Source organism: Photinus pyralis, unplaced genomic scaffold (assembly GCF_008802855.1).
Source record: "Photinus pyralis isolate 1611_PpyrPB1 unplaced genomic scaffold, Ppyr1.3 Ppyr1.4_LG6, whole genome shotgun sequence".
In the NCBI taxonomy this organism is placed as follows: Eukaryota; Metazoa; Arthropoda; class Insecta; order Coleoptera; family Lampyridae; genus Photinus; species Photinus pyralis.
Genome location: NW_022170663.1, coordinates 38,433,614 through 38,444,615, shown reverse-complemented (window position 1 = coordinate 38,444,615; position 11,002 = coordinate 38,433,614). Strand labels below are relative to the sequence as shown.

The following is an 11,002-nucleotide window of genomic DNA, read 5'->3' as shown; positions in this document are numbered from 1 at the left end:
ATGGCTCGTAGGTATACAGGGTGTTTTTTTGGGAGCTTTAGTTAAAAGTTTCTGGGAAAGTAAAATAGGTAGGTTTTTGAAAAATTGTATTTAGGAGTTACTCTGAAAGCCGAATCGATGTAAAATATTGTCAAAATGGTCGCACTTCCGGAAACACCGGAAGTAGATAGTAACTTCGTTATTTTAAATGACAACCCCTATTTTTTATTGCATTTTTGGATTCTACGTGAAATTTCACTTTTATTGATACCCATATGTCGATATCTACCATTTATGGTTTTTAAGTTATTTTGACTTTAAGAAAAGAAATGGCGGATGCAGATGGTACCTTGATAATTGATTACTTGCAAACGGTTGTAGTCATGGCAACCTATTTTTATCAGTGCATAGAGAATGAATAGGGCTTTCTTTTAGTGCACTTAAAAAAAAAGTTAAGTTGCGAACGACCGCCCCTATGGATATCCAAATTTATGAAACTTCAAAGACTAAAAACTCAGTTTTTTTAAATGGAATGACCATGTTCTTACTATTCCATGAGATAGAGAATCGAAATGGGCATATTTTGACAATACATGTTCCTATAGCTATCTTTAACAGTTTCTGACTTATTCCCATTTTATTGAATTGACACTATTTTTTTCGGATTTTCTTTTTAGTAGTCGGCCATGATTCTATAACAATTTTATTGAATTTTAAACAAATCTAGTGACACTAATCCGTCACCCACTGTTATAGGTTAACATAAGTTTTTCAAAAATCGAAAAATGACTCGCAGTGGTTTCACCTATTTTGGAATTTAATTGTTATTTATGGTGAAATGGGCAGAATCGCGGCGCGTGCTTTCCGTACATTCATTCGAAAACCGGAACGAAATTGTATGAATTTTGGAAATTTTGTACCCCTAATGCACTACAAACCGTTGAAGCACAAGTGATACAAAGCTCTAGAAGAGAATATTTAAGAAAATGAATTGAATTGCAAATGCAAGATTAATAACAAAATAAATTCAATGCAAAATATAAAAAACTTCGTTGAAACATTTTTGGTATGGAATTGTTGCTAGAACAGATATCGCATTACCTCTCTTAATTTGTAGACTTATACGTTGTTTAAGAAATTCAGTTGAACGACTCTGTTTAGATTTTTCAAAAATTTTCTGTCCTATATCCTTAATAAATGAGTTATTTATTAATGAATTATTTAGACTAGAACTAGAATCAGTGGTATTAAAGAATCCATTCCTTGATTTGTTTAAAATTAGATTGTTATAAAATCATGGCCAACTACGCATCAATTCCGAGATCAATTCAATGAAATGGGAATAATTCAGAAGCTGTTAAAGATAGCTATAGGAACATGTAATATCAAAATATGCCAATTTCGATTCTCTATCTCATGCAATATTAAGAACATGGTCATTCCATTTAAAAAACTGAGTTTATAGACTTTGAAATTTCTTAAATTTGGATTTCCATAGGTGCGGTTGTACGCAACTTAACTTTTTTTTAAGTACACTAAAAGAAAGCCCTATTCATTCTCTATGCACTGATAAAAATGGGTTGTCATGACTATAACCTTTTTCAAGTAATCAATTATCAAGGTACCATCTGCATCCGCCATTTTTTTTCTTAAAGTCAAAATAACTTAAAAACCATAAACGGCAGATATCGACATATGGGTATCAAAAGAACTGAAATTCACGTAGAATCCAAAAATGCAATAAAAAATAGGGGTTGCCATTTAAAATAACGAAGTTACTATCTACTTCCGGTGTTTCCGGAAGTGCGGCCATTTTGAAAATATTTTACATAGATTCGGCCTTCAGAGTAACTCCTAAGTACAAATTTTCAAAAACCTACGTATTTTACTTTCCCAGAAACGTTTAACTAAAGCTCCCAAAAAAACACCCTGTATATTCTCTTTTTCAGACTCTTTTACCGATGACGAACTCTACTTCTAACGGGTAAATAGGTATAGGTACCTACCTACCATGATACAAAGAATACAGGTAGGTAGGTACGTTGAATTGGTCGCGATCGCGACAATTTTCCCTTAGCTGTGCGTAACTTGGCTACACCCCCATCTTTTCCTGGATATAATTCCAAAATTTACTTCATCGGAAATGTATAACGTATATACATTCGGGAACTCCTGAACGCCTGAAGTATGTACAATTGTACAAATTAACCTTATGCAATGAATGCTTATTGCAAAGTTTCACCTTTAAACCCGGCGTGATGGAATTAAACCCATTGATTAAGGCAACAATTATTAATTTTTTAATTGACTACGTTAACCCAATTTAACGATCTGAAGTCCTCAGACCGCGGATGCAACACCTTCTTTTTCTGGCGAAAGCGGCATATTATGTAAGGACACCGGGTTTTAACTGTTTTTTAAATTTTGATTTGTAGAATCCAAATCGCCCAGAAATTTGAAAATCGTACTCGTGTGTCAAAAATTATAGCGCTTTCCTTTTAACTGCAATTGGACATCAGACATCAAAAATCGAAATTGGTTATTTGCCTATAATTTTTGATTCTAAGGTCCAATCGAAAAAAATACGAGTCGTTTTGGAATCTACGAACATTTTGTGGTAGTCGATTTTTGGTGAAATGCAAAGGCTATACACTTGCCTATATTTTGGGTCGGTAAAAAAATTGTCTGAGATCGACCTGGAAAAAACATTTTATTATAGAATTTGACCCGTAGAATCCATAATTTCAACCAGTTCCAAGATTGGGCTACTAGTTCAAAAGTTACAGCCCTTTGAATTTTCTTTCGAAATTGGTTTCTAGTCTATAACTTTTGATTGAGAAGTCTGATCAAAAAAGTACGAATTGTTTTGGATTCTACGCACCAAAATTAATAAGAAAAAGTGTTTTCCCGAGAAATTTTGGTGCAGTCGCTTTTTGGAAAAAAGGAAGGTTATACACTGCCTTTTTTTCGAGGCCCTCAAAAAAAATTGTCTCAGATCGACCCGGAAAAAAATTTTTCTTATAGAATGTGGCCTGTAGAATCCATAATTTCAAACAGTTCCTAGATTGGGCTACTAGTTCAAAAGTTACAGCCCTTTGAATTTTCTTTCGAAATTGGTCTATAACTTTTGATTGAGAAGTCTGAATAAATGGCATTCAAAATGTACGGAGTCTTGCAAGATCTGTAGAGCAATTTGTAGTTTAAAGGCCCGGTTTATACAATAAGTACTAGTGCGCCATCTCCATGGCAATCGATACACTTTCTATCAATTATAGTTTTAGAAGTCTAGTTGAGATGTCGCCACGTATGCAACTTCTTTTAAAATTTCATTTGAATTTATGCGATTAATAGCAACGTTGCACTTATTATTCCTTAAATGCAGGGCCGTTCTTAAGTTTTTCGGGGCCCTGGGCCATTCGTTCGTGGACGCCCTCCTTACCCTCAATAAAAACGGCAGATTGGGGAGATTCAAGCAAATCCCTAATTTGAATATGGGCACTGGATATTTGTATAGCCTGGTTTGTAGGCAACACATCATGCTCAATGAACAGAAAACATTTATTTTTGCAGTTCGTAACTTCTTATGCATAGGAGTTTATTAAAAAGCCCTTGAAAGAACAATTTCAATAACAGGTACATTAAACTGAACCGTTTTACAACAACTTTCACACGAAGATCGCACAAACAACACATTTTTTCGTGATTGCAAACTGCGTAACACTTTTGCCTTATTTCGCTGCCAATTTCACTACCGTTTCTATAACCGTAGTTCTATCAAATAAACTCTAGGCTCAATTCTTTAAAGAATAGCTTCGCACCATCGCCAGCTGCTGCAATCATGTAATCGTTCCGATTTTCAACCTTGAGAAGTTTGAATTGCATTAGAATGGGTTTTCTGCGAGTTCTCCACGGTGTCCTCCTGTTTTGGTTACAAAGCATTTCCCTTTTCAATTTGTGTTGTCTGAATTCAATGCTAACGTTTCTCATCCATCGAGAACTACATGTCTTCGATTGCAAGACCCAGAGCGAACAGTATCATATTCCGCAAAGGTTGAGTCTGCCGCTTTCCTATCACTCCCAGTAGCCAGTTCCCTAATTTAAACCTGTAAGCGAGAAAGGAATGATAACAAAGTTTAATTTTTGACTATAAAATAAACAAACATTCATTATGCATTTGAGGTTAAAACTTCAAATATCTATGGTTTTTTAAACTAGAGCTCTGACATCTAACGTTAGTTTCATAAAGTACCTTACAAAATTAGTGTGGCGACATCTTTGAGGTGTAAGTTCCAACTAAAATGATGGTGGTAATAAAGTGTCCTGCATTTAGCGATAAAATGTTAGTCCCCAATAATAAAGACAGATGTCAGCACAATGTATTCTGCTTTGATTATTTTAATATTAACCAAAAACTCAGGCAAGGCTATCAACATTTTGGGATTTGTGAATTTCGCTGTCAAAGGAGTAAACCACGAAACTCGAAAATTAAACATTTCGCTCCTGTATTATAGCCTATTCCTTTGCGTCATAGCGTTTTTGGAATGCCAAAGGACAGGGTGGGTAAACGGACGGCCGTCCGTATAGGTACCTCTTTGGTATACCTATACCTAGATTTTTGACGATTTTAATAAAGTATCTGTTCGCAATACACGAGTTAAATCGGCATAAGAGTACGCCACAATAAATAAGAATTTTAAATCGGTGATCATTTTAAAGACTTGAGAGTTAAGTTTCATGTGAGTTAGGTTAGATAGAACCCAGCAAACCTGTTACAGCAGTGTTATATACCTTTGGTGTAACAGTGTTATAAAACAGTTGTTACATTACACATACATAACAACAATATAACAAATTAATTCCTAGTTATATAACCTAGTTATATAGCAATTCTTTACAATGTTATATATCATCAATATACCATATATAACATAACAATCATTTGTTACATGCACATTGCAAAAGCATAGCATTGGTGACATTGAATGCGACCGCGCACATTTTATCGTATTTGGTTGGTAGACCGCGGCCGGCGTGACTCGTACTGGTACTTAAGTCATATCAATTGTTTAACTTTTGTGTGTAAGTTTTTGGTTTCAATCGTGTTGAACTCGTTATTTATCTCGGTTGCAAGTTTGTGTGGATAATCGTTCTACTTTTGCAGGTGTTAAAAACGAGGTAGGTAACGTCTAATATTAAATATTATGTAATTATAATTTTGTACATAACCTATATTGTTTTGGTTAACACGAAGTTTTTTGGCGGTTTTTTATGTTTGTTTGTGGCTCTTACACTTCTTAAAACGTGTTATTTTTCAACATGTCGAAAAAAGATGCAGCGCCCCATTTTCATTTATTAAGCAAACGACGACGAAATCAAATCATTAATTTAGAAATTTCAGCATTCAGTGCACAAGGTAGTAAAGTCCAGTTAGATCCAGTTGTTTTGCAAGATCCTAATGAAAAGAATGTTGCACCTAATTGTTCAATTCAACCTGTGAATGATGACATTGTGGAGGATAATCCAAAGCACATGCAAAATGTTATTTTAAATAATGAAATATGTGATGATGTGGATGATATAAACCCTTCTGAAGATGTACCGTTTTCAAGTCCTAAATTGGAAATTTATTCTGACTCCGACGTGCTCTCTGAATCAGAAGTTAACCATTATTCTGAATCTGATCATGAATATACAAATGCTATAGGCGATTCCAAGGGTGATTCTGAAGCTAGTCTCCAAGATGCTCTAGCTCGTTGGACTATAGAAAACAATATCTCCCATGCTGCTGTGAATTCAATGTTGAAGATATTGCACAGGTTTGGTCATTCTAATTTACCTGCCGATGTACGAACATTAATGAAAACACGTAGCGCATCACAGTTTGAAATATGTTCACGTAGCGGTGGCCAATATGTACATTTTGGTATTTTGCCTGGTCTTTTACGGTCAACTGAAGTATATTTTGATAATTTACCAAGTGATTTAAAAATTGACATTAATATTGATGGTCTTCCATTGAGTAAGAGTTCGGGAAGCCAATTTTGGCCAATAATGGCTGCCATCTCTTCTGATAAATTTTATTCAAAACCATTTTTAGTTGGTTGTTATCATGGGAACAATAAACCAACCGACGTCAATGATTATCTACGGCCATTGGTTGATGATGCAAAAGATATTTTACATAATGGTATATTTATTGGCGGGAAAAGAATTTGTGTTAAATTAAATGCGATAATTTGTGATGCCCCAGCGAAATCTTTTATAAGTTGTATTAAAAATCATACAGGATATTTTGGTTGCAGTAAATGCATTCAGGAAGGTGATTTTATAGCCAATCGAGTTACATATCCTGAATTAAACTGTACGTTACGAACGGATGCATCTTTTAGTGCTAAAATTCAAGCAGAACATCATAAAGGGATTTCTTGCTTAGAGGAATTGCAAATAGGGATGGTTTCTCAGATCCCAATTGATTATATGCATTTAGTATGCTTAGGTATTATGAAACGTTTGCTCCAATTTTGGGTAAAAGGAAAAATGAATGTCAGATTAAAAGGTGATGCATTAGACTATGCCTCGAATAAGTTAATTGGAATGAAATCTTGTATTACAACTGAATTTGCTAGAAAACCTAGAGGCTTACATGAAATTGATCGATGGAAGGCAACAGAATTGCGTCAATTTCTCTTGTATACTGGACCAGTTGTACTGAAAGATGTATTGCCACATACTTATTATGAACATTTTATTAGTTTAAGTGTTGCTATAAGAATATTGGCAGATAAAGATTTATGTATTACCTTGAATGATTATGCTCACTCTTTGTTAGTGTGGTTTGTAAGGCACTATGGAACGCTGTATGGTCAGGAATTTTTAACTTATAATGTGCACAATCTCTCGCATATAAGTAATGATGTTAAGATATTTGGTCCATTAGATAATTTTAGTAGTTTTAAATATGAAAATTATATGTATAAAATTAAACAAAAATTAAAACAAAGTGGGCGACCTTTACAACAATTAAGAAATAGAATAAAGGAAGAACAAGAACTGCCGCTTAAAACAGATATATGTAAAAACTATCCAGTTATTCATAAAGATAAAAATAATTGTGTTAACAGTTTAGATTTCAAACATTTTAATATCTCAACAAAGGAAGCGAATAATTGTTGTTTACTTCACGATGGATCTATTGCAATTATTACAAATATTAGTCACGAAAATGGAGATGCTATATTAACTGTAAATCAATATAAACATTTCAAGCCACACTATGAATCGCCTTGTGATTCTAGAAAAGTGGGAATATCTATAATCGATAAAAGTAGAATGACACAAACTGTAAAAATATCGGCAAACACAATTAGAAAGAAGTGTATTATTATAAATAATGTATTTGAAAAAAACTTTGACAAAAATGAGTACATTGTGATTCCACAAATTCATTGCAAAGAATAATTCCCGTCCAAATATATGTTGTACATATAGTGAGAAATACCTACTTTAATACATTTTTAGTTAATTATAACAATATACTATTAGGTATGATTTTGTGACAGTCAAAAAAGTTAGTTTTTCAAAAAATCTTGCCTTTTCAGGTTTTTTAACATGTCATATGCGGTGGTAACATTCACCAACGAAGGATTGGGAGTTACATCCACGTCGGAAGTCCCCACTAATTGGCTGCTTAATGACAACAAACAATGTTGGTGGCCTTCGCTGAGCAAAAACATTAGCTCCTTAATTGCTAAAAGAGCCCAACCAACTGATGTATGGAGTAAAGAAGATGTAGTGGTTGAAACACTTGGGCGTAAGTATATCTGTGTTAGTACAAAATTTGAAAATTTATTTAATAATTTTTACGCAGTATCACTTGAGACGGCTCGAAAAAAAGCAGAAGATCTAGATTACACATCCTCAGAAGAGGCCAACACTGGCAGAGGTAAAAGGAAAATAACTCCGAAGCAATTTGAAATTAGTTCTTCGGACAACGAAGTTATTTCTAAAGGTTAGTTACTTATTATTAAAATCTTAATTTAAGACAATTTAAGGCGCAAAAAGAAATGCAGCGATACCTCCGCCTCCTTCTTTCCCTAAGGATTTTCAAGAGAGTTCTTGCAATAGGTATAATACACAGTTTATAAATACATTGCATATGTAACAATTGTTTTGAATTACAGTATATCTTTGTCTGACCCAAATTCAGCTGTATTTACTGCAGTAGCTGAGGTTAATATTCCTACAGGTAAGGTCTGTGGTCTAATATATGGGTTACTAATCTTAGTGTATGATTTATATAGGAATGACGGCAGACAAACCTGATAACATAAATCTACCCGGAGTGCCAGATCAAATGCTCCAAATAGTGCCATTAAGGTAGTTTGCTTATATGTATCAATCGGCCCAGAACTAATCAGAATTTTTGTAGCCAATTTGATATAGAAAACACTCCAGTCGTAATAGCAGATAACACTACACTGTCTAGTACTGTCGACACGAGAGCTGACAAAATAGTCTTGGAAAGCATTATTAAAGGTAATATTTTGAATATATGGTATATAATAATTGTAATGGTATATTATAATTTACTGTAGAGCATTGCCAAAAAATTGAGAGAATGTTTGGTTCGATCAATTTAAATTTAAAAAACATTAACTCCAGACTGGAAAAATTAGAAAAAAATGCTCCCGCCTTGAATGAAGAAGAAGAAGATACGGTTATTCAAGACAATTTGCCATTAAGGACAATTGAGGAAATCAACTCTTTTGAAAATTTAGTAAAGACCAACAGAGAAGCAGCAATTTTATTTGTACGGAAAATGTAATTTTTATGGTAGTTATATATACTATTGTACTGTGTTGTTTTAGAGGAAATATATTTCAAACACTGGTGGGAATTGCCCAAAGGACAATGTTGTGCGACTATTACGGAAAATATTCACAAATGAATGCGCAATGAAGTGTTCGTGGATGGGGCATCGGAATAATTTTGGAGTTTCCAAATTAACCATCATGAGCATTGTAAATGGTAAGTTATATTTGTCTTATGAACCGAACTTCTGCATTTGGTTATTAGCTGTTGTTCTATCAGCATTTCCGCAACTGAAAGAACAAGAGTTTGAAACGTTTTGCGGAGAATGGCTTCGTTTCGCCAAACAAAGATTCACCAGAGAAACCAAAGGCGCAGCAGCGAGAAATAATTAAGATATGGTCGTTTTATAGAATTTTATTTTTAAATAGCGGATTAATGGTTATACAGGGTGGCCGGGTGGCCCATTAGTACGTGGGTGGAAGATTATGGGTTTATTTACGCACATATTTCATTGTCGGGGCATGTTGAAGGACTCTTAAGGCTACAACGTAAAAATATTTTTAACAAAATTGCAACTGTTAGGTATACAGGGTGATTTATATCACAATTGCATTTTTTTAAAATAGAACCCATACCTATTATTACAAAATTTCAATTCGTTGGTCAATTTTAGTGTGACTTTATGTATCACACAGGATATCTAAAATCAGTTATTGTTTAACCGCAATTCGTGATTTTTTCAAAAAGAACTACCCTTTTTTTTTATTGCATAAAGAGTAGAATTTGATTACTTTTCTAATGATATAAGCATGTTGGTATTTATCTTTTACATGTTTTATTGTAATATTAAGTGCATTTCAAGATAATGGTTTTTTTTATTTAGACGTTTTATTTTGGTTTTTGAGTTTTTATTTTGTTTTGTTTGGGGTAAATGTTTTTATAATTTGAATTGGTGTTTATAATTTTTAACGGCCTATTAATTACCGAGAGGCTTTGCAAATGGAAAAGCACTGTGGATTATTAGAAACTGATGAATTACAAGACATATGTAAAAGGCTGAATACCGACATGCTCATACTGTTAGAAAAGTACTCAAATCCTACACCTTATGCAATAAAACAAACTTGGTAGTTCCGTTTGAAAAAACCAAGTTACCTTTGACTCAAATTTTGAAAATTGGCTGAGCGATTCCTGTTAACACACAAAAAAGTTTAACTTCGACCGTTCGCCGTTGGTTAGTACATTTGCAACTTTGATATAACTCACCCTGTATAACAATTGCAATTTTGTTGAAAATATTTTTAGTTTGTAGCCGTAAAAGTCCATCATCATGCTCCAACAATGAATTTCAAATGTGTCCTTTAAGAAACCCACAATCCTCCAACCACGCACTAATGGGCCATACTGTATAGCTTATACTTAGAATTTAGGAACATTTTTTTAATTAGATAATATAAACATGTATTCAAATTGTACTTATCTTTCGATTTTGGTTTGTTTATTTTGAAATAAATACCGTTTACTGCAAAAGTTTTTATTAATACAATTTTTTACAGATTATTTGAGTAGTGGAAAATATGGGTTACCCTGTATAGCAAATGCGACTGTATAATGCTATGTGCTTGTTACATAGAAGTTATACAGTTGCAATGTATTGGTACAAACAGTTATAAACCTGTTACATTGCAACAAAGTAACAGTTATAAACCCGTTACATTGCAACAATGTTGATGTTTTATCACATGTGATTTATCTGTTATATATTGGTTATGTTGTGCTGAGTGGGAAATTACAATTTACTAGCAACTTACATGTTATCTGCTTGTTATATAACATGTTACTAATAAAGTAACACATTTATATTGCATTTATAAAACTGTTATGTAGCGAGGTTTGTTGGGAAGATTTGTAAAAATTTAAAACGCCCAAACTAATCTGACCTAACCTAACTACGACTCTAACCTAACCTTCAATCAACTCCTTGAACATTATCATGATACCAGATTTTTGACCTAACCTAACTAGCACGCTAACCTAACCTCACTTAAATTTTATTTTAACCTTCGATCTCCTCGCACATTATATTCTCCTGATACCAGATTTCTGAGCTAACCTAACTAGCACGCTAACCTAACCTCACTTAAATTTTATTTTAACCTTCGATCTCCTCGCACATTATATTCTCCTGATACCAGATTTCTGAGCTAACCTA

The 11,002-nt window shown here is 33.6% G+C and overlaps 1 protein-coding gene across 4 annotated transcripts; it reads left to right on the top strand.

The window, feature by feature from the left end:
• The first annotated feature begins 5,005 nt into the window (after positions 1-5,005).
• Positions 5,006-10,385, top strand: LOC116174433. Of its 4 annotated transcripts, none has more exons than XM_031492351.1 (10): positions 5,006-5,154; positions 7,578-7,789; positions 7,847-7,987; positions 8,031-8,103; positions 8,160-8,224; positions 8,280-8,355; positions 8,408-8,514; positions 8,574-8,788; positions 8,847-9,006; positions 9,070-10,385. In XM_031492351.1, the coding sequence occupies exons 2-10, from the start codon at positions 7,588-7,590 to the stop codon at positions 9,180-9,182; spliced, it is 1,152 nt and encodes a 383-aa protein (XP_031348211.1). In that variant the 5' UTR covers positions 5,006-5,154; positions 7,578-7,587; the 3' UTR covers positions 9,183-10,385. The 4 variants fall into 4 exon arrangements, with proteins under 4 accessions (XP_031348211.1, XP_031348210.1, XP_031348212.1 ...); XM_031492350.1 differs by having other exon boundaries at positions 9,055-10,382; XM_031492352.1 differs by lacking the exon at positions 9,070-10,385 and having other exon boundaries at positions 8,574-8,799; positions 8,847-8,965.
• The last annotated feature ends 617 nt before the right edge of the window (positions 10,386-11,002 follow it).

Bases quoted from the DNA above. Each gene is read 5' to 3' on its own strand.
- LOC116174433 (XM_031492349.1), top strand. From the start codon at position 5,509: ATGCAAAATGTTATTTTAAATAATGAAATATGTGATGATGTGGATGAT.